General features: G+C 37.6%; 1 protein-coding gene and 1 long non-coding RNA gene across 5 annotated transcripts; one reads left to right on the plus strand and one right to left on the minus strand.

Annotated features, from left to right (window-relative positions):
- Window positions 1-1,238: 1,238 nt before the first annotated feature.
- atoh8 (atonal bHLH transcription factor 8) lies at window positions 1,239-21,348 on the minus strand. Of its 3 annotated transcripts, none has more exons than XR_014089212.1 (5): window positions 19,552-21,348; window positions 8,343-8,498; window positions 6,803-6,994; window positions 1,645-5,330; window positions 1,239-1,443 (listed from the first exon to the last, which is right to left on the minus strand). XR_014089212.1 is itself a non-coding variant. In XM_081611364.1 (5 exons), the coding sequence occupies exons 2-5, from the start codon at window positions 20,029-20,031 to the stop codon at window positions 5,325-5,327; spliced, it is 834 nt and encodes a 277-aa protein (XP_081467490.1). In that variant the 5' UTR covers window positions 20,032-20,102; window positions 21,188-21,347; the 3' UTR covers window positions 1,239-5,324. The 3 variants fall into 3 exon arrangements, 2 of the variants coding, with proteins under 2 accessions (XP_081467490.1, XP_081467489.1); XM_081611364.1 differs by having other exon boundaries at window positions 1,239-5,330; window positions 19,552-20,102; window positions 21,188-21,347; XM_081611363.1 differs by having other exon boundaries at window positions 1,239-5,330.
- Window positions 16,015-17,025, plus strand: LOC145553118 (uncharacterized). Of its 2 annotated transcripts, XR_014089334.1 has the most exons (4): window positions 16,015-16,088; window positions 16,376-16,515; window positions 16,691-16,828; window positions 16,937-17,025. It is a non-coding gene; the product is annotated as an uncharacterized LOC145553118 (long non-coding RNA). The 2 variants fall into 2 exon arrangements; XR_014089333.1 differs by lacking the exon at window positions 16,015-16,088 and having other exon boundaries at window positions 16,115-16,515.
- Window positions 21,349-21,730: the final 382 nt, after the last annotated feature.

Genomic DNA, 21,730 nt, shown 5'->3' on the forward strand with positions numbered 1-21,730 from the left:
AGAATCCATAACATTAAGAATGAGGGCAAAATGGAACAGGAGATCAATAGACGGATTGGCGCAGCGTCTGCAGTAAAGTGGGAGCTGGACCAGTCTGTCATGGTGAAGAGACAGCTGGATCAAAAAGCAAAGGTCTCGATCTGCTAGTCGATCTACGTCCCTACCTTCATCTATGGCATAGGTTTAAGGGTCTTCACTGAAAGAACAAAATCACAAACACAAGCGGCCAAAATTATTTTTTTTTATAAGGTGTCTGGGCTCTCCCTTAGTGATAGGATGAGAAGCTCAGTCATCCAGGAGGGACTCAGAGTAAAGCCGCTGATTTTTCACTTTGAGAGGAGCCAGCTGAGGTGGGTCAGGCATCAGATTAGGATGCCTCCCTAGTGAGGTCTTTTGGGCACGTCCTACCTGGAGGAGGCCCACAGGAAGACCCAGGACACGCTGGAGGGACTATGTTTCTCAGCTGGCCTGGGAAAAAAAATCATTAAAATGGAAAACAAATGACCGTGCCTCATCTATACAGGATACTAGAACAATTTCACACTGGTTCTGGGTCAATGGGTCATAAGTACTGGAAGCTATTGAAGAAAAATACTAAATATTGACAAAACAAATTGCTAAAAATTAAAAAATTAGTTAAAATGGAAAACAAATGACTGTGCCTAGTCTCTACTGATTTGCAGAACTATTTCAGACTGGTTCAGAGTCAATAGGTCACATGACCTGGAAGCTATTGAAGAAAACATATTTTTTAATATTAAAATTATTGAAAATATTGTATATGACTTTAAAATTTAATAGACTATATTTTGTCTCATGTAAAAGCATGAATTAGCACTGACAATTAGTTAGTTGGTTACAATTCAAGGCATTTATTAACATTTGTTTGACAGGAATGTTTAGTTTGGTAATTTGTTGACAGTCCCTCAGTGAACTGCATGGTTTTGGTATTGGCAGATATTAGCTGTAAAATTTAATATCAGACATCAGCCATTGGACATAAAAGGCGTTTTTTTTAATGTAAATTTCTGATTTTGAGCAGCAAGATATGGGGGTTGGTTTAAGTTAAAGAATAGGGGATTCCAGCTTGAATTGTTTATTTCTGTTGATACTTCTTCAGCGGATCTTCTATTATTTCCACGGGAGTCTCCGGACTCTTCGTCATCATCTGTACCTCGTGAATACATCTTTGCAGAAGTATTAACTTACTTATGAAAATAAATAGGAGACAGGAGACATTATCAATTTAACTGGTAGCCACGCTGCTCTGCTCTGCGGCCGAACACAGAGAACGAAAAGAAGCAGGGAGGCTCCGCCTTTATTGTCTTTATAAGCACGTAACCTTCCGCTTCACAAAGTAGTGCCAATACAAGTACAATAGTGGCAAGCATCGTATTCAACAATTTCAGATGCACTTATGTAGGAATTTGTCAAGTAGGTAGTCTGAAACAACAACATACAAATAATAATCAGTATAGTACTATAAACGAAACATAACACAAAAGTTACACGCAAAATATTGATTCAGTCAAACTGTCCCAAAAGCCGAACAACAAATCAGCATAGCGAACTAGACGGAGCATTCAGAATTAAACCAATACGCTCGGCTGTACCAAACCCAGTCGACAAAGTAATCAAGCTGACCTTCTGGGGTTCACACACCGGCAGAACCAAGACATAAAGGCAAAATCTCCTCTCTACCGCCGCACCCAGGAAAAAATGCAGAAAAGTGTCGCTGCTGCTGAACTTCGCATATCTGTGGTGTATTCAAAGGGTGTCTGTACAACTGCGATGAGTTCAATAACATAGGAAATTAGAACTTGCAATGATAGAACGGCAAAACATAATGCTATAATACACAGACTAAGTATAAACATTGTGGGCTTTCTAACAATATGACGTAGTGGTGACTGATGCCTACTGCACATCACAATGTCAAATTTGCACTGTTTGAGTGTTGTCATTGTCTTAGAGAGCAAATGTTATGAATACATTTGACATTAAACATAATGCAAGTGGAAAGAGTTAAATCATTTTTCAACCTCCTTTTTTATGGAAGACCAAAACCGACATAATAAGAAATAAAAGCATAAATATATATTTAGTTTTTCCTTTTCCTTACACAAGTTTTCGTCAATATAATATAAACATGTGTTTTTGTCAACAAAAATAGATATTTTTCTTAGTCTTTTTTTGCTTCTCCCTTTTCTGTCCGCTGTATTTCTGCTTGCTGTTTTTCCCTTTGCTGATTTTCTGCTGCATCGTTATGTTAATGAGGAGCTGCCTTCTATGTCTGCTATTGGCCAATAGAGCTTTGGAACCAACGTCACTGCGTCAGACGTTGTGGGGCGTTTACGTGTCACGCAGTCGCTCGGTGCCATCTTTGCAGGCCACAGTCCAAAACAAACTTTATCCCTGTGGTTTTATTGTGTTACTGACTGCAGGCGAGCAAACATATGTAAGATGGGGGGCAGAGGGGAGGAAATAGACCAGGGGACAGACAAACATAAGTCCGGGTACCGGTAGACCACGGGACCAACGTAAGAACGGGGGACCAATACGGGATATTTACAGCACCTTCGTTCGTCCCACTCAGAAACTCATCTACCAGCCATGCACCACTAATATGATTTCCGCCACCACTCGTTTGTTAAGGGGTGATATGAAATTTATTGTGCGGTTCGTCCGTAAAGCTACACTTATACTGTAACCATCAACTACTCAGTCGCCCGCCGTGTTCAGTCTAGCCGCTCACCTGTAGAAATACTCCCGCAGCTCTCTTCCCGCAGTTTGCTTTCAACCAGCAGCTCCCGGAGGAGGAAGGCCGCAGTACTCAGACATTGCGCCAGTCATTTTAAAGATGCTTATTGGTCCCCCAAAAACAATGAAAACCCGGTAATTATCATCAATCAATAAAATCCCCACGGGGCAAACTTGAAAATTGGACGTTATGCCGCCAACACTTAGCTTTCATCAACAGCTCAGAGGCGGAAGTCAGAGCTCCGCGCAACGCAAATAATGTTCCGGCCGGAACACGGTGAGCTAAATACTAAAACAAATTAAGGCAGGTACATTTTCCTCAAGAAATTTTAATAATGAAGGTACTCGAATCATTTGAGGAATCATTTCAGCCCTACTTATTATAACCTATTTATGTCATGTTAATGATGAACAGCCGAAAAGTTACCGGTACCAATTTCGCTCCAACTCCTCTCCTTGTAATTACTGTGGATATTCTTAGCACGAAATGTTGAATAAGCACTAATGTTGTTTCCACATATCATCTCCGATGTCTGCTGGACTTTAGGTTGCGCCATGTCAGCTGTTAGGGATTCCCCTTCGTGCTTTCCCCTCAGAAAGCACGAAGGGGAATCCGTGCGTTCTGATTGGCTACCAGTCACATTTGACAGGGTTCAGGGTCACATTTGCGTTGTCGCGTGTGAGGTTTTCTATCCAAAACAACTCAACATGTTGAATATGGCTGATTTAGACCGGAGCGGTCACGACGTTCTACCGACTGGAGCCAATCAGGCGGAACACACCACACACTACAGGATGATCGGTTACGATCATTGGACGTTCTAAGGTTGTCGTAAGGGGAAAAATCGGGGCAAAAAATTGTGTAGTGTGAACTGGATCAGGTAGTGGGATATGCCCATCTACTCTATCTAAATCTAATGATTATTGAGGGGCAATATAGTTTACAGATTTCATAATCTGTACTCTTTTGGTTCAATGTAGTTTTTATTTCCACTTTGGTCCAGAGAGTTCATTTTAGTTTATTTTTTTGGTTGTTTTGTTAATTTTGTTTACCAGTTCCAGTGTTTAGTGTTCTTTAAAAAAAAGTGTATCTATTTTTGGCAGGATGTTGCTTGCATTATTATGTCATTACCAATTCGATCAGTTTATAATGGTCTTCAAACAATATTATCGTTTATCACAATTATTTTTTTATGTAATTAATTGCTCAGCAAAATTGGTCATAGTGACAGGCCTAGCTGGCTTTAGAGGAATTTCAGCCCACTCTCCTTTTCATAAATATTAGACTATGTTTCATACTGTTGGCACAAAACTGCAGTTGTTCTTCAGAGATACCAGCTGCTAAATCTGTCATTCCACTGCAAAACTTACCGCGTGTGTTTCTGGCACTGCCGGTGATTAAACTCATAATTACATTCTTCTGAGCAGCTCTCCACAGCTAAATTATAATATTATTTTGGAGTTTTCAGTGACATAAATCACAAGCAAATCAACAAATGCTGGCAGCTGTCAACAGTGATGGGGGCTTTAAAATCATTCTTAGAGTTTTCCAGACAATAGTGGAACACACAAAAATTACTAACGTCTGTTTTGCACTGTTGTAACCATTAAATAATCTCTCCTTCAGTTCAACCTTATAAGTGGGGACACATTGTTGATGTTATAAAATAACTTGCAATTAAGTTTTGGCAAAGCTCAATATCATTTTCACAGGTGGCAGAGCGTTGTTGTTAGCAGCTGCTGAAAGTAACTCAAAAAGTTACTTTTAATGTAACTTACTTTCCAAATCAAGTAGTTAGTAATCTAACTAAGTTACTTTTTCAGGGAGTAGTCAGTAATCCAATTAAAGTGACTTTTTCAAAGTAATTATGCCATCACTGGCTGTCAATCAAATCGTTCTGGTGCCGTATCTGGTTCGGTGCGCCTGGTACTACCCCTGATGTAGGTACAAAAATTTGAGAACAGCCAGGCAGAACAGCACCAAATCTGCCAATGGAAAATGAATCTTGCTGGGGCGGACCGGTTAGAGAAGGTATAGTGGAAAAGCACCTGATCTTTTAATATGCTTTGGTATGCTAGATCACATGTCTGACAATATGCCAGACATTTTATTTGACTGATTTCCTGATGGTGCAGGTTTCACAATTATCAAACTTGGTAATATCCAAACTCAAATCAGCTTTCTAAAAATTGAGGTAAATCAGCTATTTCATGAAGAAATCTCCAAGTGGGTGAATACATTTTTATTGTGTACATTAATGTGCTGGTCAGAAGTTTGGTCATTATTTGTTGTGTGTCTTTAAATTTCTCATTTGGGAAAAAAAGACAAATTAATATATTACAATAGTCAAAATCTACAATAATCATTACCAATACTATAGCTGTTTGATTCTATTGGTACTTCCCATGGTTAACGTTGTACCCTAAACTATGTGACACAGACTCAGTTTCACATTTGGGTGTAAACAGACAATTTATGAAATGCATAAGTCAAACTTTTCTGTATTCATCCACTTCTTCCACTTCAGACTCAATGGTTGTTCTTCAACTTGCCTTCAAGGTCATCACTCCTAAAATAAAAAATACAAAACAGTACAAATGAAAAAATTGCAAATTACCTTTTAAGAGTTGTCAGAAGATTTTCTACTACATTTGTGTAATACGTGGGGGACCAGTTACTGGGGATTTTAGATCAAGTGACCACCCCCCTCCCCTTTTAAAATATCTGGTCCTCTTTCCTTTAAATATTTTGTATTTCTGATCATGTGGCTGATGGCTCTTCAGATCCAGGGATGAGCTCGAGTGAGCGGACTTCCTGACCAAAGTTCACCACAAACACACACAATGTCTTTACATATATACTACATGACTTTACACATGCACCTCCTGTATTTCAGGACACCCTTGTGTTCATTCATGCACAACATTCACATGTGGTCAAAGGTGTTGGTACCACCTGTTAATGACTGAAAAACCCACAGTGGTCACTGAAACAATTGGAAATTGATAAATGTAATAAACGAAAATTTATTGAAAATTAACCTGTAAAACTCAGTCAATGTTTTGAATTGCGTTACAACACAATAAGAAAATGACAGACCAGGATGTTGAAGCAGCTTGATTCACCTTCAACTACAGTTGCACAGATTATTCTGAAACTTAAGGTCCACAGCACTGGACCCAATCTCCCTGGCTGTGGCCGCAGGAAGAAAATTGATGACAAATTCAAGAGAACTATGATCTGAATGGTTACCAAAAAGTCTAGAACAACCTCCACGGAAAGTAAAGGTGAACTCCATCGTCAAGGAGGACCTCATTTGAGATGACCAAGGAGGAAAGAAAGTCATAAAAAAGTGAGGCTGGAATTTATCACAAAGGTTCTGGGGGAAATGACCTTGGAACAGATGAGACAAAAGGTACATCAGCTCTATGATCACAGACACAAAAATGCTAATAAGTTTTCAGGTATCATCATTTTAATTGAACCACAATTTAAAAGCAGTCTGACTTTCATCAATTTGTCAGTAAACAATTTTTGTCAGTTTTAAGTTACTTCAATTTCCATTGTGGGCTTTTTGTTCATTAACAGAGGCACCAACTATGTTATTTGTATGTATATATGCTCACTTACAGAGTATGTACACAATTCCCCCCCCCATATTTCCAATTTTAGTTCTCTATTTCTAACAGCTATTATTATTACTGTTGGAAAACAACAGTGTGGAGAGACACATTCTTGCTTTTATACTGGATTTTGAAAGTTTAAATATTAATAAATATGTAAACTGTAACTGTCCCAGTTTCTTCATTTGATTTTTATAAATTTACTTCTTTTATCGCTGAGCAAGAAATGTCCCCAGATTTAGTCTTGGAAATCTGGTCACCTTATCTTAGACATAAAACTCTCAGTCTAAAAATGAGTCCCACTCTGGCCCCTTATAAGACAATAATAAAAACCTGGTAATTCAGAGATGAAACAAAAGTTTGATTATATGATCCTTTTTAATGATGGATGGTTAGCTGGAAATGAGAGCTGCCTCACCTTCCGTTTTTTGCTCCTCCCTTCAGCCTGTAGGGTCCTGGTACACTGTTCCACACACTGAGAGAAGCTCACACTGCTGTGATCTGGACTGTAGTCAAGCTCAGCTAAGTGAGCCAAAGACAGAATGTAGTTGCAAGCAATACGTAATATAGCAAGCTTGGAAAGTTTCTGTCCATAGGAGTAGCATGGCACCTACAGAAAACCAGAGACAAGAGTTAATGTTGAGTAGTTTCTGTAAGCAGATGACCATAAACATACCTCAAATCCCTATAATAAATAAATAAATATATATATATATATATATATATATATATATATATATATATATATATATATATATATATAATTATTTTATTTTTTTAAGTTCTTTTAAAGAAAAATAAATATGCATAAAGTCTCTGCGTCTGTAATCAGACAAAAACACCATCCATTTCAAGTGTATTATTTATTTTAATGTATTCAGATGTTTCTTAAGCCCCTCAAGTTTCGACCAGCAGCGGCAGAGAGGACCAACCCAGTCAGGTTCTGGTATCACTTGTCTGTACACAAAGTTTTAATTCTTTACTGCTTGGATGGTAACAGAAATCATTTAAGTTGACCTTACCTCTGTGTAATAATCCTTATCAGGGTGTCAAAATGTATTGTGTGCTTTGTTGTGTTTAACAGCAAATTTGTTGTTGAACACCTTCAAGCCTTCATTAATTTTGCTGCTCAATATAATTCTTAGATTGACGAGGACCATGTCTAGAGATGGGGCTCTTTTGTTTTTTATTTGAGTTAATTGCAATTAACTACATTTTAACCAATGGCTATATATTGACAAAGTGAGCAGCATTCTCAATTTAAAATTATTTTTGCTTCTAAATTTATAGATACGTGAGATCAACAACAATGATATTTATTGTTTTTAATCTGTTATTTATTATATTTAACAATCAGACAAGTGAAAAGTGCTATTGCAGCCACCCTGATCATCCATGTAACTTCTTTGAATTTTTTTTTTTTATGTGGACTGTATATAGGGGACATCTGTGCCTGATGCTGTTTATTTGATTGCTAGTTGTATTGAGATGTTATTTCAGGCCTGAATAGCTTCAGTAGTAGACTAACTCATGTTTGCACAACTTGCAAAACTTCCAGTACAGCATCTGATCATTTCTATGAAGCAATAATGAATCCTTAGAGGGACAAGAGCGCTTTTGTCGTCCATCGAAGTTGTTTTGTTTGCGGGTGTCAGCTTTACGGGCGTACCAGAAACACGCAAATATATAGATCACGATATGTAATAATCGTATATTGTTTCATGTTTTTATTAAAATAGACAACGTACACAAAAAAGATTAACATGCAAAAATATGTATAATTATCAAATCTTATACAACTTACAGTATATCCACATGTGTTTCCATATTTGGGCATGCACTTTGAAACCAGATAAATATATTTCTGTTATTTTACATTAAATTTATTTAAATGAGATATAGGTATAAATGGGTATAATTTGTGCATATTTTTAAATTAAATAAAAATAGAGTCTAACCTGTTTCCTTAGTGCCTCAAATGCAGCACTGATGGTGTGAACACGAGTCCTCTCCCTGGCATTGGCCAGTAGCCTTCTAGTTTGTTGTATAGCTTTGACCTCTGGAAGACGTGCCCGTGTATCAGCATCAACTCCAACCCTCTTCCTTGGAGATTCCTAAGGACAGATGATCATAAAGGGTGATATAACCAAGGACAGAACTTTCACTCAGGTCAGAAGTCTGTTTTTAAACCATCATAATAATTTTAGTGTCCATTTCCAAACCAGAAAACTAAAACTCTCTGTAGGTTGCAAACAAATCAAACAGTAAAAACACACATCAAAAATGAAAACAATGTTTATATAGTCTATCAGATTTTTTATGTGAAAGATCAACACAAAGTAGCACTTATTTGTGAAGAAAAACCTTAAAACTTCTGAAGCCATAACAAAACAGCTGGATTTGTACTGGAATCAAATTACAGGCAGGCAGGGGTGAAAGTAGTTTTAAATTCTTGGGGGTACTATAACAAAAGTATATATATATTGCTTCTTTGTGTGTTTTGGAGTTTCTGTGATTTTTTTTTTTTGCGAAGCGATAAAAGCTGGTAGCTCTTGAACTGTTACAAAATAAAGCTGTATTTCCCTCAGCCCACTGGCTGCAATGTTGACACCTTGAGATGCCATGAGACCTAAATTCTGAACATCACGGCATGGAGTGCATCCCAGTTTTCCATGTCTGGCATATAACCATTCATTTTAGCTTTTAAACTGGTTCTATTGATCCTGTGTCCAGACAGAGGGATAATCAGTACCCCAGCATCATGACCTGTTTGTTCTGAAGATCCTGCAGCTTCCACTTCTCTTCCTAACATGGCGCCTCCTCACCCTGACTCTCATACTGACAGGAGGAACCACAGAGCTCTGTTAGGTTAAAGCTCATCTTCTGAAGTTGGGATATTTTTCCTCCAACAGGTTCCAGAGGAATCAAACCAGATGTTGGACTGGATTTTATTTCAATGTCATTTGTGAATGTTAGAGCCTCATTTTCAACAGTGGAGCTATAAAGGTTGAAAAAGGTTATTATTTTGGAGGAAGTCTCATCAACATCAATATTTCCACTAAATAAGAGGCAAAAAAAATAGTTTGATAGAGGAAACTCCTCTCAGCTCAAAGCAAGATGCCCAAACTACCCATCCATCCATTTTCTATAGAGCTTTGGAGCTGACGTCACAGCGCATGACGTTTACGTCACTCGCCGCCATTTTTGGTGTCCACAGACCAAAACAAGCTAGTCAGAACTCCGGTGTTTTCATTGTGTTACCGACCTCAGTGAAGTTGTTTTCAAGTTGGATACTGGATGTTCGCGCTCCGAGGAGTAAGGGACGTTCAGCTCAAGGTTGATCCGATTTATAAACGTTAATTTCGGCCAGCTGTTCTTTACTGGTCCCTCCTCAAGCGCTCGGAGTTTCACATCGGGACCGGCAATTTCTGAACACTCCTGTAAATAAATGCCTTGTCTTGTGACCAACTGATACAAAAAAGTGGTAATTCATGCTATTACACGAGACACACTATCCTCTATTAAAATTTTAAGTCATATTCAATCATTTAAATAATTTTAATATTAAATGTTTTCTTCAGTAGCTTCCAAATCGTGTCCCATTAACTCAAAATGTGTGAAATTGTTCTACTAGACTAGCGGTTCTCAACGTGGGCGGTACCGCCCCCCAGGGGGCGTTCAGAGGACGGCATGGGGCGCTGGCGGACATTTTTACAAAAGGGGGGCGCTGAGATTCCTCTGGGGCTGTTTGGTCGAAGGTAAACTTTACACCTTAAATCCACAACAACATCAGTTTAGACTTTGAGCAACTTGGTAAAACTGTATTGTGTAACATTAAATCATGCTTGGCTGCAACGATATAGATGGCAGCTCTTCTATTCAGTGTTTGTAGCTTATTAGCACCACAGATTTGGAACAAACTTCCAGAAAACTGTAAAACAGCTGAAACACTGGGTGCCTTTAAATCTCAACTTAAAACCCACCTGTTTAGAGTTGCTTATGGCTAAATTTAGGGTTAGAGTGCGGGTTTTGATGTCTTCCATGTTTTATGTCTTTAATGTTTTTAATTTTTTTTTTTTTCTTTATGTATGGGAAGAAAGTGAAAATGAGGTGGAAACGATGAAATTAAAGTTGAATGGAAATGGAATGGAACCAGTTAAAGTCCGCGGAGGGCAGACTCCTCTAACTATAAGTTAGTTAAATTCTGTGTGGACGGCGGCGTCCTCTGGTAAGGGAGTTTGTTTTTTTTTAATTTTTATTTATTTTTTAATTTTCTCTCTTTCTCACTGTTTATTTCTGTTTTTATTTTAATTATGTAAAGCACTTTGAAATGCCTTGCTGCTGAAATGTGCTATACAAATAAAATTTGATTGATTGATTGATTGATTAGCGCAGCTCTGCTCCTGCTAGTAGCTTCACCGGCGCATCAGTTCAACGTTACACCGACTGATGACGTTGCTGAGATTCACTTTGTCTGGTATTTTTGCCAGTTCTGTGATCATGTTAAGCAGCAACTTATATTAAAAAGTGTTTTATTTCTGTTTGAAAGCTGCACGCTTCCATGGAAGAACAGAAAATCTCTCTTGTAAACATGTGATTACTAAAATCACAATACCCTCACTTTGATTCCCTCTGAAAAAATTAACCTATTTAAATAAAGAAATCCCTCCATGGGTGATACCTCGATAGAGAGCGTTCATTTTATAGCGTTAACACGGTGCTGTAAGTGGTCCGGTATGAAACGAGGTGATAGAACAACGGTACCACAAATTTAAATAATCAGAATACCGAAATTGTTTCCGTTGTTTTAAAAGGTTTATGTCAGTCTGCCTTTTCCCCATTGATACGCTTCCCGACCGCCCTGCACCTTAGGGGGTTAAAAAAAATAAAGACGCAAAACTCTGAAACAGGAGAAGCGGAACATAAAACGGAGCAACGAAATAGATGTGAATTATGGCAGAAAAACAGAGAATCTGACGCTAAACAGTGAAAAATCAACACATGATGTGAAACATGACGATTAGGCGGCGCAGCAGGTGATGAATGAAGATTACTGATGGTTAATAAATTATAAAATAAATGTAGCAACAGGAAGAAACTAAAGTGGACATAGCAATAAACCAAGAGAGGATAAAACGAATCAAATGAAACTAAATGGAAATGAATGAAGAACCAAATGCAAGAATAAATTAAGAAACTAAAGTAAATACAGAGGAATAAGCTGGTATGGCAAGACCTTTAGAGCAATAATTAATACAGAGACTGTATGGCAAGAATAAACAGACACTATTTCCAGATAAAAGGTAAAATAATATTGTTGAAGTGTCATGGGTTTGTTGAGACCACATCTAGTACTGAGGATAAATATATCTTACAGACCATAACAGTAAAGAACTGATCACTTATTTATGTTGTAAATTAGATTTGATATATTTATTTCTTCAATATCATTTTTCATGTCAGTGTTAATGTCATGAGGCTGATGACTCCATGACACTTTCAATTTGACTCATTAGGATTTGATTAAGAACCAGATTTGTTCTTTGTCATTTCTGTCCAGTAAAACTATTAATCTATAAATCAATAGATCTATATAAAGATATAATCCATGTTTCTGTCTCATATTTGTGTGGCATTAAAAGGACCTGGAACATTTGTTTTTCCACTGAAAGCTCTGGTTTGCACAATAAATGCCATGTGGGTGAAGTTTTATGGATGATACTCTGATGTCCCATTCTCCTGAAGGCAGCACAGAGCTGCACCACCAGAAACTGACAGAAACACTGAAGAGAAGAAGAGTTATGATTAATGTAGTTACAGTTCTATCCATGTTTTAATGCTGCAGCTCAGTCGTTTTGCAAATAGTTCAAAGTCTAAACTGGCATGTTGAACATCTTTTATCTGGTCATTTTGTGGAATATTTAACAACTAGAAAATGGCAAAAAATATTTTTTCCACTCTGATTGGCTGCTGTTAGACCTACAGATTTTAACTTGAATCTTCATTGCATTTTTCATAGACGCCTGTGAAAATAATTTCTATTCCCGTGACTTTTTTGTTCTCTGGGAAATTATTTTTGATGATAAATACAGAAACAAGCATAAAAATCAAAACATCTACAATAGTGATAGTAATATTAGTGATACAATAATAGTCAGTGCAAAGTAGCCTGCAAACTCTTTGGTGGGGGGGTGAGGGACCTGGATGAAGGCTGTGGGGGCGCTGGGCCAAAAAAGGTTGAGAAACACTGATCTAGACTGTATATGTAAATGAGGCACACTCACCTTTATTACATTTTAACAGTTTTTATATTTTTTAGCTCTTTCTGTAGTCAAAACTTTGTATTTTTCTTAAATAGCTTGTTGGTCATGTGACCTATTAACTCAAATCTGTGTGAAATTATTCTACTAAACTATATAGATTAGGCATATTTTTATTCCATTTTGACCCCTTTTTTATTTTTTAACCAAAATTATATTTTTAAAAATTTATAAAATGTATTACCTTAGATCAGGGGTGGGCAATCCTCGTCCTCGAGGGCCGGTGTCCTGCAACTCTTAGATGTCTCCCTGGTAGAACACACCTGGATCCAATAGCTGAATCATCTCCTCTGTTCAGGCAGGTTCTCCAGAGTCCTGCTAACGACCGTATTATTTGACTCAGGTGTGTTGAAGTAGAGACACATCTAAAAGTTGCAGGAGACCGGCCCTCCAGGCCTGGAGTTGCCCACCCCTGCCTTAGATGATCATCACTTGTTACCCATAATGTCCAATTGCATAAAATTCTAGGACAGGATCTATTTCATTACATGTTCACTTACCTGAAACTAAGATCTGCTGGGAACAGAAACAGGAGGAAACAGGGAACTGAAAAATACTTGTAATACAAAAGACACTAAGAGTAAAGAAAACCTGATGAACTAGGAGAGAAAGATATGAGGGAAACCAGAACAGAACCCAGAAACAAGGCTGATCTAACAATAAGAACGAAGGAACACAGAGCTAGAGAAGCTAGATGATCTAAACAAAGAAATAACCCAACTAGAATTACTAAAGAAAGACACAGACTCAGACATGGAAGAATAACTGAACCTATGATCAAATTAAGAAATAAACATTACTAGAAACCCTGCAGGGAGGCTGAAATATTAACTAGAAGGATAAAATAGAATTAAATTATAGTCATTAAAATGGCTTGACATGGACTCAGACAAACAAGGAAAAGCAATAATATAATTCTAATAACTACACTAAATACCTCTAATAATATCAAAAGGACCATGAAGGGCTAAACTAAAGTGAATTAAAACATGAAGCTAAATAAAATGAAAAGCAAAACAAACCCAAAAACCCAGTGACCTGACAGATGTCTGATTATATAATGGTTTATTTTAATCACATAGAATATTTATTTAAAAATATAATCTTTCATTACATGTATGTTTATTACCTGAAACATTTAAATATCAAATTTTGAATTAAAATGTGATTCATTTCTTCACCTGTTTACATGCAACTTGAAGTGCTTGAATCAAACGATTCATGAATGTTTAATACATTAAATTATTAAATGAGAGAAAACAGCCACTTCCTACTGTATTTCAACACAAATGGTTCCTGTTCAGAGTCTGCAGCCTTGCTGACCTCCTCTCCTGGGTTTCTTCCTCCTCAGCCTCTCCAACTTGCTCCTCTTCTGTTGCCTCTACTGTGTTTTCATTATTTAGTCAGTAACTTGTTGATCCATCATGGTTTTGCTGTATCGCCTCTTTAATTGACGCCAATGTCTGTCCGATGTTGTGGGGTTGACCTAGCAGTGACCCATATTCAGCGCTGGACCCCAGTCAGGATTGAGACGTCGGTTTGCCTTTAAGAGGACATATCAGAACACATCAGTATTAAAGCTGTAAATTTGATAACACTAGTAAAATAGTTTACTTCACAATAATGTAATAACCTCAATGTCCACTGACAAAACTCGGACTATGCTACATAAACAATATTAGCCCGACCTAAATGAACTCAACAGAAAGTGAACATGCGTACACCCTGACAAAATCATAGCAAAATAAATTATGACACACTAACAAAGCAAATGTAGACACTCACCAGAATGAAATGTCTGGAGCAAACCTGTAGGTATCTGGGGATGTTGGAGAACGTAACACCAGCGTCTCACCGCTGATACCAGGACATTCGTCTTCTTCTCGTTAGCTCCGTTAGCTTAGCCTCCTCGCGTTGTTTCCAGGCAGGAAAATAGTTTTCCATCTTTTTACTTTTTTCATCTTTTATTTTGTCCAAGTTTTGTCGTTTATTGAACGGTCAGAAATTACAGCGGCTGTGAAGAGCCACAGAAAGGTAAACTAAGGTGAAACAACCTGAACAGGTGATCAACTCTAAACCAGTCGCACCTTTTTACTCTCCGTCTCTCTTTGTCATTTAAGCACAGCCGTTGCCATGGCAACCTCCTGCGCTCCACAAGCCGACCAGTCGGTTATGATATTAGGTTTGCAGGCATTATATTTATTTTGCGATTATTAATAAGCCTCTCATGAACACAGCGGTGGTAGATGAGTTAATTTTAAACTCCTCTGCTAGTTATTTTGGTTATGGAACCGAAACGCACAGAATTGCGCAACACCTTGTTGAAACAATAATTACTGAGATTATTATTTTTGTTGGGTCATTAATATGTACGGAGGCCTCCAGGGGACATGGAAATGTTTTTTTTTCCCCTCGCAATAATCTACTGATCAGTTCATGCGGCCTAATTGATACTGTAAAGCCTTTCTTACGGTGGCCGCCGTACTTTCTGCTTTAATACAAGGTTATGTAAAGTTTTTCCATAAATGTATCTTGTTGTGAAATATCTGACGTTTTATATCTTTTTCTTTAATATAGAAAGGCACCACAAACCTATAATATAAACAGAAACTTTCCGTAAAAAAATACAAATATTTGGACTATTGAGTTATTATTGTGGGGTAATCAGTCATCTGATTGTATCTGTTGTTCGTCTGGATGGTTTAAATGGCTGCTTTCAGCACCGTTCCATCTTAACCTTAACAGACATAAACATGCAGTAAATAAGTCAATTTTCAATCAGTGTTTTTGCACCCTAACCCTTTTTTAATTTTCTTTATTTAACCAGGTGAACCCGTTGAGATCCAGATCTCATTTTCAAGAGGGACCTGGACAGAAAGTCTGCATCACGCAGAGACCTGGTTACAAAATAAAACTAATTGATACAAATGCAGAAGTATGTCTTTTAGGCATCTATAAAGTATGTCTTTTTAGGTGCCTTAATAATCTTTTACTATTTTTGTTAAAATTGCAAGATAAACAAATGATATCATGATGTAATGTTTAGAAAGTACCAATCCATTTCAGATATGGTAAGATCTATAACTGTATTAGTTCCAGTTCATACTCCAGACCAGATGTGCGGTATTGCACACTTTCATTTATTTAAAAACGCATAAGAGAAAAAACTTGAAGCAGGGAGATAACAGACGCTGTTCAATTCGCATTTTACTCGCATAATTGCCTTCAAAGTAGAGAGGCCTTGACATAGTTAGTATTTGGTTAATTCAAGCTGGTGACGTCTAGTCCAAGTTAGACACAACAACGGACAAAACGATGGAAATGAAATGTGTGTCACAAAAGGAGCCTGAAGGGACGAAGGCTGCTAAGTGTTGCTACCTGGTGGTAAGTTTGCTTATTAATTATCTTCATTTAATTATAAACAGTTGCGTAAAGATATATAACTTACGTTGGTTTCTTAAATAATTATTTCATCAATTTTATTGTGACTTGTATGATTACAATAGGAATAATTCAGCTTCATGTTATAACTGCATGGAGGTTGTTTGTTGCGATAATTCATAAACTAACCTGGTTTTAATTAAGCTCCATAAGACAGAGAGACTTTGATATTGTGAGGTTGTTGTTCTAACTCGTTCATCAATGTTTTTATCTTCAACATATGTTTGCAGTCTAAGCAAATGAAGATGAAAGAGGAAGCCAGAGAAATCAGGTGTTAGAAAACCTAAAGACTTTCTGTCTCAGAAGAAGCTCTGACTCCACCAGATCACCAACCAGCTCTGAGGATGAACCTTCACATCGTCTTCATGATGTAAGTTTGTTTTTTACTGAGCAGCTAGCTACATTTTCAACAACAAAAACTGCTGTGTTACCAACACCAAGTGCTTAATAAACATGATTTGATTTAAAGGTAACTGGACAGAATTTGTTCTCCTTGTTAATCTAACATTTATCTTTCATTTTTAAAATTTGTTGTTGGCCTTCAGGGCCCTGTGATGGACTGGTGACCTGTCCAGGGTGAACCCTGCCTCTCAACTGATGGCTGCTGGAGATGGGCACCACCAGCCCCCCTCACCACCCTGCAAGGATCAGTGTGTTCAGATCATGGATGGAAAGATTTTAAGGTAGTTTGTCTCCTTAAGTCCACACTTAAAACAGCTTCATAGTTAATGCCAACATCAACTGATTCTATCATATTGCTGACTATTTTTTGCTTCTTCTAACATAAACAGGCAAAGAAGAAACCCAGAAATGTTTTTCCACCCCAGGCATCTGGTCCCAATCATCATCAGTTCTGATGATGCCACATACATGGCGAGTCCACAACGTCTTAAAATTGCAAGTATTTTTTTATTTGCCATTTTTCTGTTCTCTTTAAATACAAATGCTTTCACATTTAATTGCTCTATTGTTCTTTTTGGTAGGTTTCTGTAAGGTGCAGTGGTACAGTGAATGGGAATGTTCTGTCGTTGATCCTCATTCATGTTAGGAACATACCAACAGTGTCATGAAGAGTCATTCAGTAAATAATGACAATTTTAATGAGAATTTGCTTTAAAAGTTGGATGAAATGTTTTATGTTATGTTTATGACAGTGTCATGTCAGTCTTATGCACACCCCATCAAATAAAGTGTTACCAAAATGGTAATATATTGAAAGCACAATGTAATTATAATTTTTGTTCTTTAAAATAATAACATTCAAGTTTTTTGTCACACTTACATTTTCATGTTCATGGTGTTCAATTTTGATGTTAAAGTTCAGAAAGTTGAGTAAAATTGGACAATTTTAAAATGTCGGTAATAAAACAAAATATTTGAATTACCTTGAACATCTTGTGTAATTAATCTTTCTGTGTCATTGTAGCCTAGAACAATGTAAGTACTGTAGTGTAGTTATAAATGTCATTTACAAGTAGTAAAAAGTAGGAATAAAGACTTTTATTAAAATTGTACTTTATTAGCAGTAAATCAAAAATAAAAATTAAGTGTAATTTAAACACATTACTAATATCCATCCATCCATCCATTTTTCTGCACCCTTGTCCCTCAGTGGGGTTGGGGAGGGTTGCTGGTGCCTCTCCAGCTGGTGTTCTGGGCGAGAGGCGGGGTCACCCTGGACAGGTCGCAAGTCTGTCGCAGGGCAACACAGAGACACACAGGACACACAACCATGCACACACACACACACACTCACACCTAGGGGCAATTTGGAGAGGCCAATTAACCTGACAGTCATGTTTTTGGACTGTGGGAGGAAACCAGAGTACCTGGAGAAAACCCACCATGCACAGGGAGAACATGGAGACTCCATGCAGAAAGACCGGGGCTGGGAATCGAACCCAGAACCTTCTTGCTGCAAGGCAACAGCTCTACCAACTGCGCCACTGTGCAGCCCCATTACTAATATATTAGTAGGATATTTAACATATATTTGAAGTATATTAAAATATATATTTTTAATATAATTCTATGACAGAATTAGTACACTCAAAATATAATAATCAAGCTCTTAAATATTACATTTAAAAAGTACACTTTAAATACACTAAGTATTACTTGAAGTTGTTCCAAAAAAGCACGTTTAAGTATACTAAAGTTGTAATTTAATACTATTCAAATACTACTAAAGTATACTAAGCACAAAATTAGTTCTTCCAAAATAGAACAGTTAAATACATCAATCAAAGTATGCTGAAGTATGTTAAATTTTAACACACTAAAGTATACTTTTTTTTACTTTGGAAGATATTAACATTCATGGAAAAACTTGACATAACCTTGTATTAAAGCAGAAAGTACGGCGGCCACCGTAAGAAAGGCTTTACAGTATCAATTATGCCGCATGAACTGATCAGTAGATTATTGCGAGGGAAAAAAAAAACATTTCCATGTCCCCTGGAGGCCTCCGTACATATGAACACCTGGTTGATTTTTTTTTTAAAATAAAGTTATGAACGTTTTGAGAAGGAGCCAGAGGAGGACGTGTTGGTCTCAGCCTCCTGGCGACGTTCAGTTTGTCACGTACTGCTGAGATCGACATGTTGCACCGCTGCCCTAGTAAAACACGAACAGTTCAGAAACAATATGAAATGGGGAAAAAAGATATTTATGAACTGATTAAGTCGTGTTTTAGATTGTTCTTAAAAAACTAATGCACAGTGAACCCGTTGATTTTTTACAGCAGACAGCCGCTCCCCTCTCTTGCAGGTACTGCGTACCCCGACTGTACCCGCCTACTTTCACTCCTGCAGGCAGCCGTCGAGAAGTTGCTGAATAAGTAACTAATAAAAGCAATAAGAGGCACTAAGGTTTTGCCACCTCTTTTAGATTTGCTATGTAAAAATTTCAAAACCAAAGTAACTCGCTGGATCAAATGGCCAAATGATCAAAGTCATTTCCTCAGTCAAGTTCTTCAGCGTCTAATGCTAATGACATTATTTGACTCAGGTGTGTTGAAGTAAAGGGATATCTAAAAGGCACCCTTGACTGGAGTTGAATACCTTGTTCTGCCCTCTGTATTGGTTATTTTTTAAAATTTTTATTACATTTTTATATTTTTTATTACATAAAATTCCATTAAAATACAAAGGAGTTGTAAGGTGACAAAACGTGAAAATTCAAGGGGTATTATTGCCTTTGCAAATCATTAAATAATATAAAATAATTTTCACACCCAACAACATAATAACATGTTTGTTTGATTCAGTAATTATTTTGTCTAAAAGACAACAGAATATTCTTAGGAATATGGTATTAAAAAAACAGTGCATCATTGCAATCTAAACATCACACAAAGTAAGCATTTCTTATGGACTATTGTGTTTAGAGGACTGGGTATAATTACCTTCTGTTCAGAGACTTGAGATTTCACATGGTCGAAGCACTGGGAGACTCTGGGTGCTGTTGCAGGCTGGCCAGGCAGTGAGGACTCCCAACAGAACGCCTGATGGCTAGGAGAAATGGTGCCACTGGTTGGTGCTGGCACAGGTAAGGTGGAGTGTAGACCAAGCTTCAGTCTGTTGTTCAAGGGCTGAGAGATGGAAATTGGCCAGTGGGATATTTCATGATAGGACAGGGGAGAGGCAGGTGACTGGGACACTTTAGTAGACACTGATGGTATGTTAATGCCAACTCTCATATCTATGGCACCACTCTGGCCTGGTGCTGTACTGTCTTCTTGTCTTGCTGACAGAATGTCACTGCTATTGGCTATAATATCATGTGACCTCATCAGTGGTCTCTGGAGAGGAGCCAGTTTGCTGAAGTTAACCATTTGGTCATCTACAAAGTCTATTTCTGACATGTCCATTGGGAATCTGTTCATGTTTTCAGTTTCAATACCAGTACAAAGTCTTTTAGGCTCACGGGACTTTCTCTTGAATTTCTTGTTCGTACCTGGGACAGAGATCACAACTGACTCTTTGTTGTCTGTGTTGTTCAAATAATTATTCAGTAAAAGAGATTTTTTCATTTTGCAACAATTTGTATATCTAACAAGTTAAAGCAAAGTTAATTTCGGACACAATTCCATTAAAACAATAAACTTGCAAATTTAAATTAAAATAAAAGACATTTAATTTCTAGACAAGTTTCACCATAGAAGGGTTGGCATTCAATACATTTTCTCATTAAAGCATGTGCTTCTTTAGTTTAGGAAATATGGATGGTAATGTTGGTGTACACTTAATTTAAGTAGTCGACAGCACATAGCAATCTACAACCAGAAGATTCAAAAGTTGTCTCACACATTCTGTTTAGCAACATAACAGGATGTCATGGCTGTTACCAGCAGGTTTTATATGGCTCCTCTCTGTCTGCATAACAGCATCCTGAAAAATCAACACTAATGCACCAAGCTGTGTAACATATGCTATTCCACGCAACTTGGACTAGAACATGCAGAGGTTTTCCTGTGCTTCAAAGATTTCTTTCACTGTGAGCAGCCCAGGCCTAACCCTCAGACTGGGGTTCAAGTAAAGCTGTCTAAGTGTGGCTCCAGTCTGTCTGCATAGCAACACTGTGAATAACCCACACACACACACACACACACACACACACACACACACACACTGAGAATGAAGATATGCAGTACTGCAACTGTTGGACAAAACATACCAGAACAGCTGAAAAAGCTTCTACCACGGATTTTACAACACAATCATATAAGCCAACATCTGTTAGTTGTATATTTATAGATTGTCCAGAAACATTACTTCTCATTAAAAAGAAAATGTTTTCAAGCAGCCAAACGAAAACTGGGTTTTAACCTGCGAGTTGTAGAAATGAACGCGTTTTCTAAAAGGGAACAATCACCGTCATGTCTCACGCACACGGTTATAGGAGGGAAATATAAAAATCTACGAGGTTTCTTTGAGACGTATCAACAGTTCCGAGCGATGAAGTTCTGTTCGCCTCGCTACAAACTAGTTCACCACAAGCCACGCACTCTGATCGGACCTAAATTAGGTTTCCACACTGACTTGATTAAGCGATGTCCTTAAAGCATCAGTCCATCCGGAACTTGATTCGTTGTGGATCCAGGAATTGAACGCGCATAGTGTCCACCAAATGAGCCCTGGAGGAGAATCCCACCGCTAATGTTGGAAAGCTGCCTCCTCTCTCCTCCCACTGCAGCTCCTCTGGCGTCTGACTGGCTGGATTCGCTCCCAGACAGGAAAACACATCGAGAGTTGAACGGAAGAGAAAATAACCTACAGAAGTTGAAATAATGAAGACCGGCCAGAGGAACAGGGCTGGACATCCTGATTGTCTGCTTTTTAAAATGAGTATTTGGGTCATTGACGTGTAAGGATTTCCACCAGGCTAAATAAAAAAGATATGTATATCCATTGCAATTAGTAGAACACTCTTAAACCAAATGTGTCAAAAATAACACGTTTTGTCGTTTGAACACAATTATTGTGTCATTTAAATCAACACAAACGTGTTAAAATGTGTCATTTTGACACACACGTGTAAAATGTGTTTTTATAGATTAAGTCAAATAAAAATGGACATTTTCA

The sequence above is a fragment of the Poecilia reticulata genome, chromosome 10 (genome assembly GCF_904066995.2).
Source record: "Poecilia reticulata chromosome 10, P_reticulata-male-v2, whole genome shotgun sequence".
In the NCBI taxonomy this organism is placed as follows: domain Eukaryota; kingdom Metazoa; phylum Chordata; class Actinopteri; order Cyprinodontiformes; family Poeciliidae; genus Poecilia; species Poecilia reticulata.

What these genes read in the sequence shown, in the direction of transcription:
- atoh8 (XM_081611363.1), bottom strand. Translation starts at nt 20,178, where the DNA reads ATGAAAAAATCTCTTTTACTGAATAATTATTTGAACAACACAGACAAC. An exon ending in CTCAAGTCTCTGAACAGAAG is followed by an intron (nt 8,499 to 19,551) that starts GTAATTATACCC and finishes ATCTGTCCTTAG; the next exon opens with GAATCTCCAAGGAAGAGGGT. An exon ending in TTGAGGCACTAAGGAAACAG is followed by an intron (nt 6,995 to 8,342) that starts GTTAGACTCTAT and finishes GGTTTTCTGTAG; the next exon opens with GTGCCATGCTACTCCTATGG.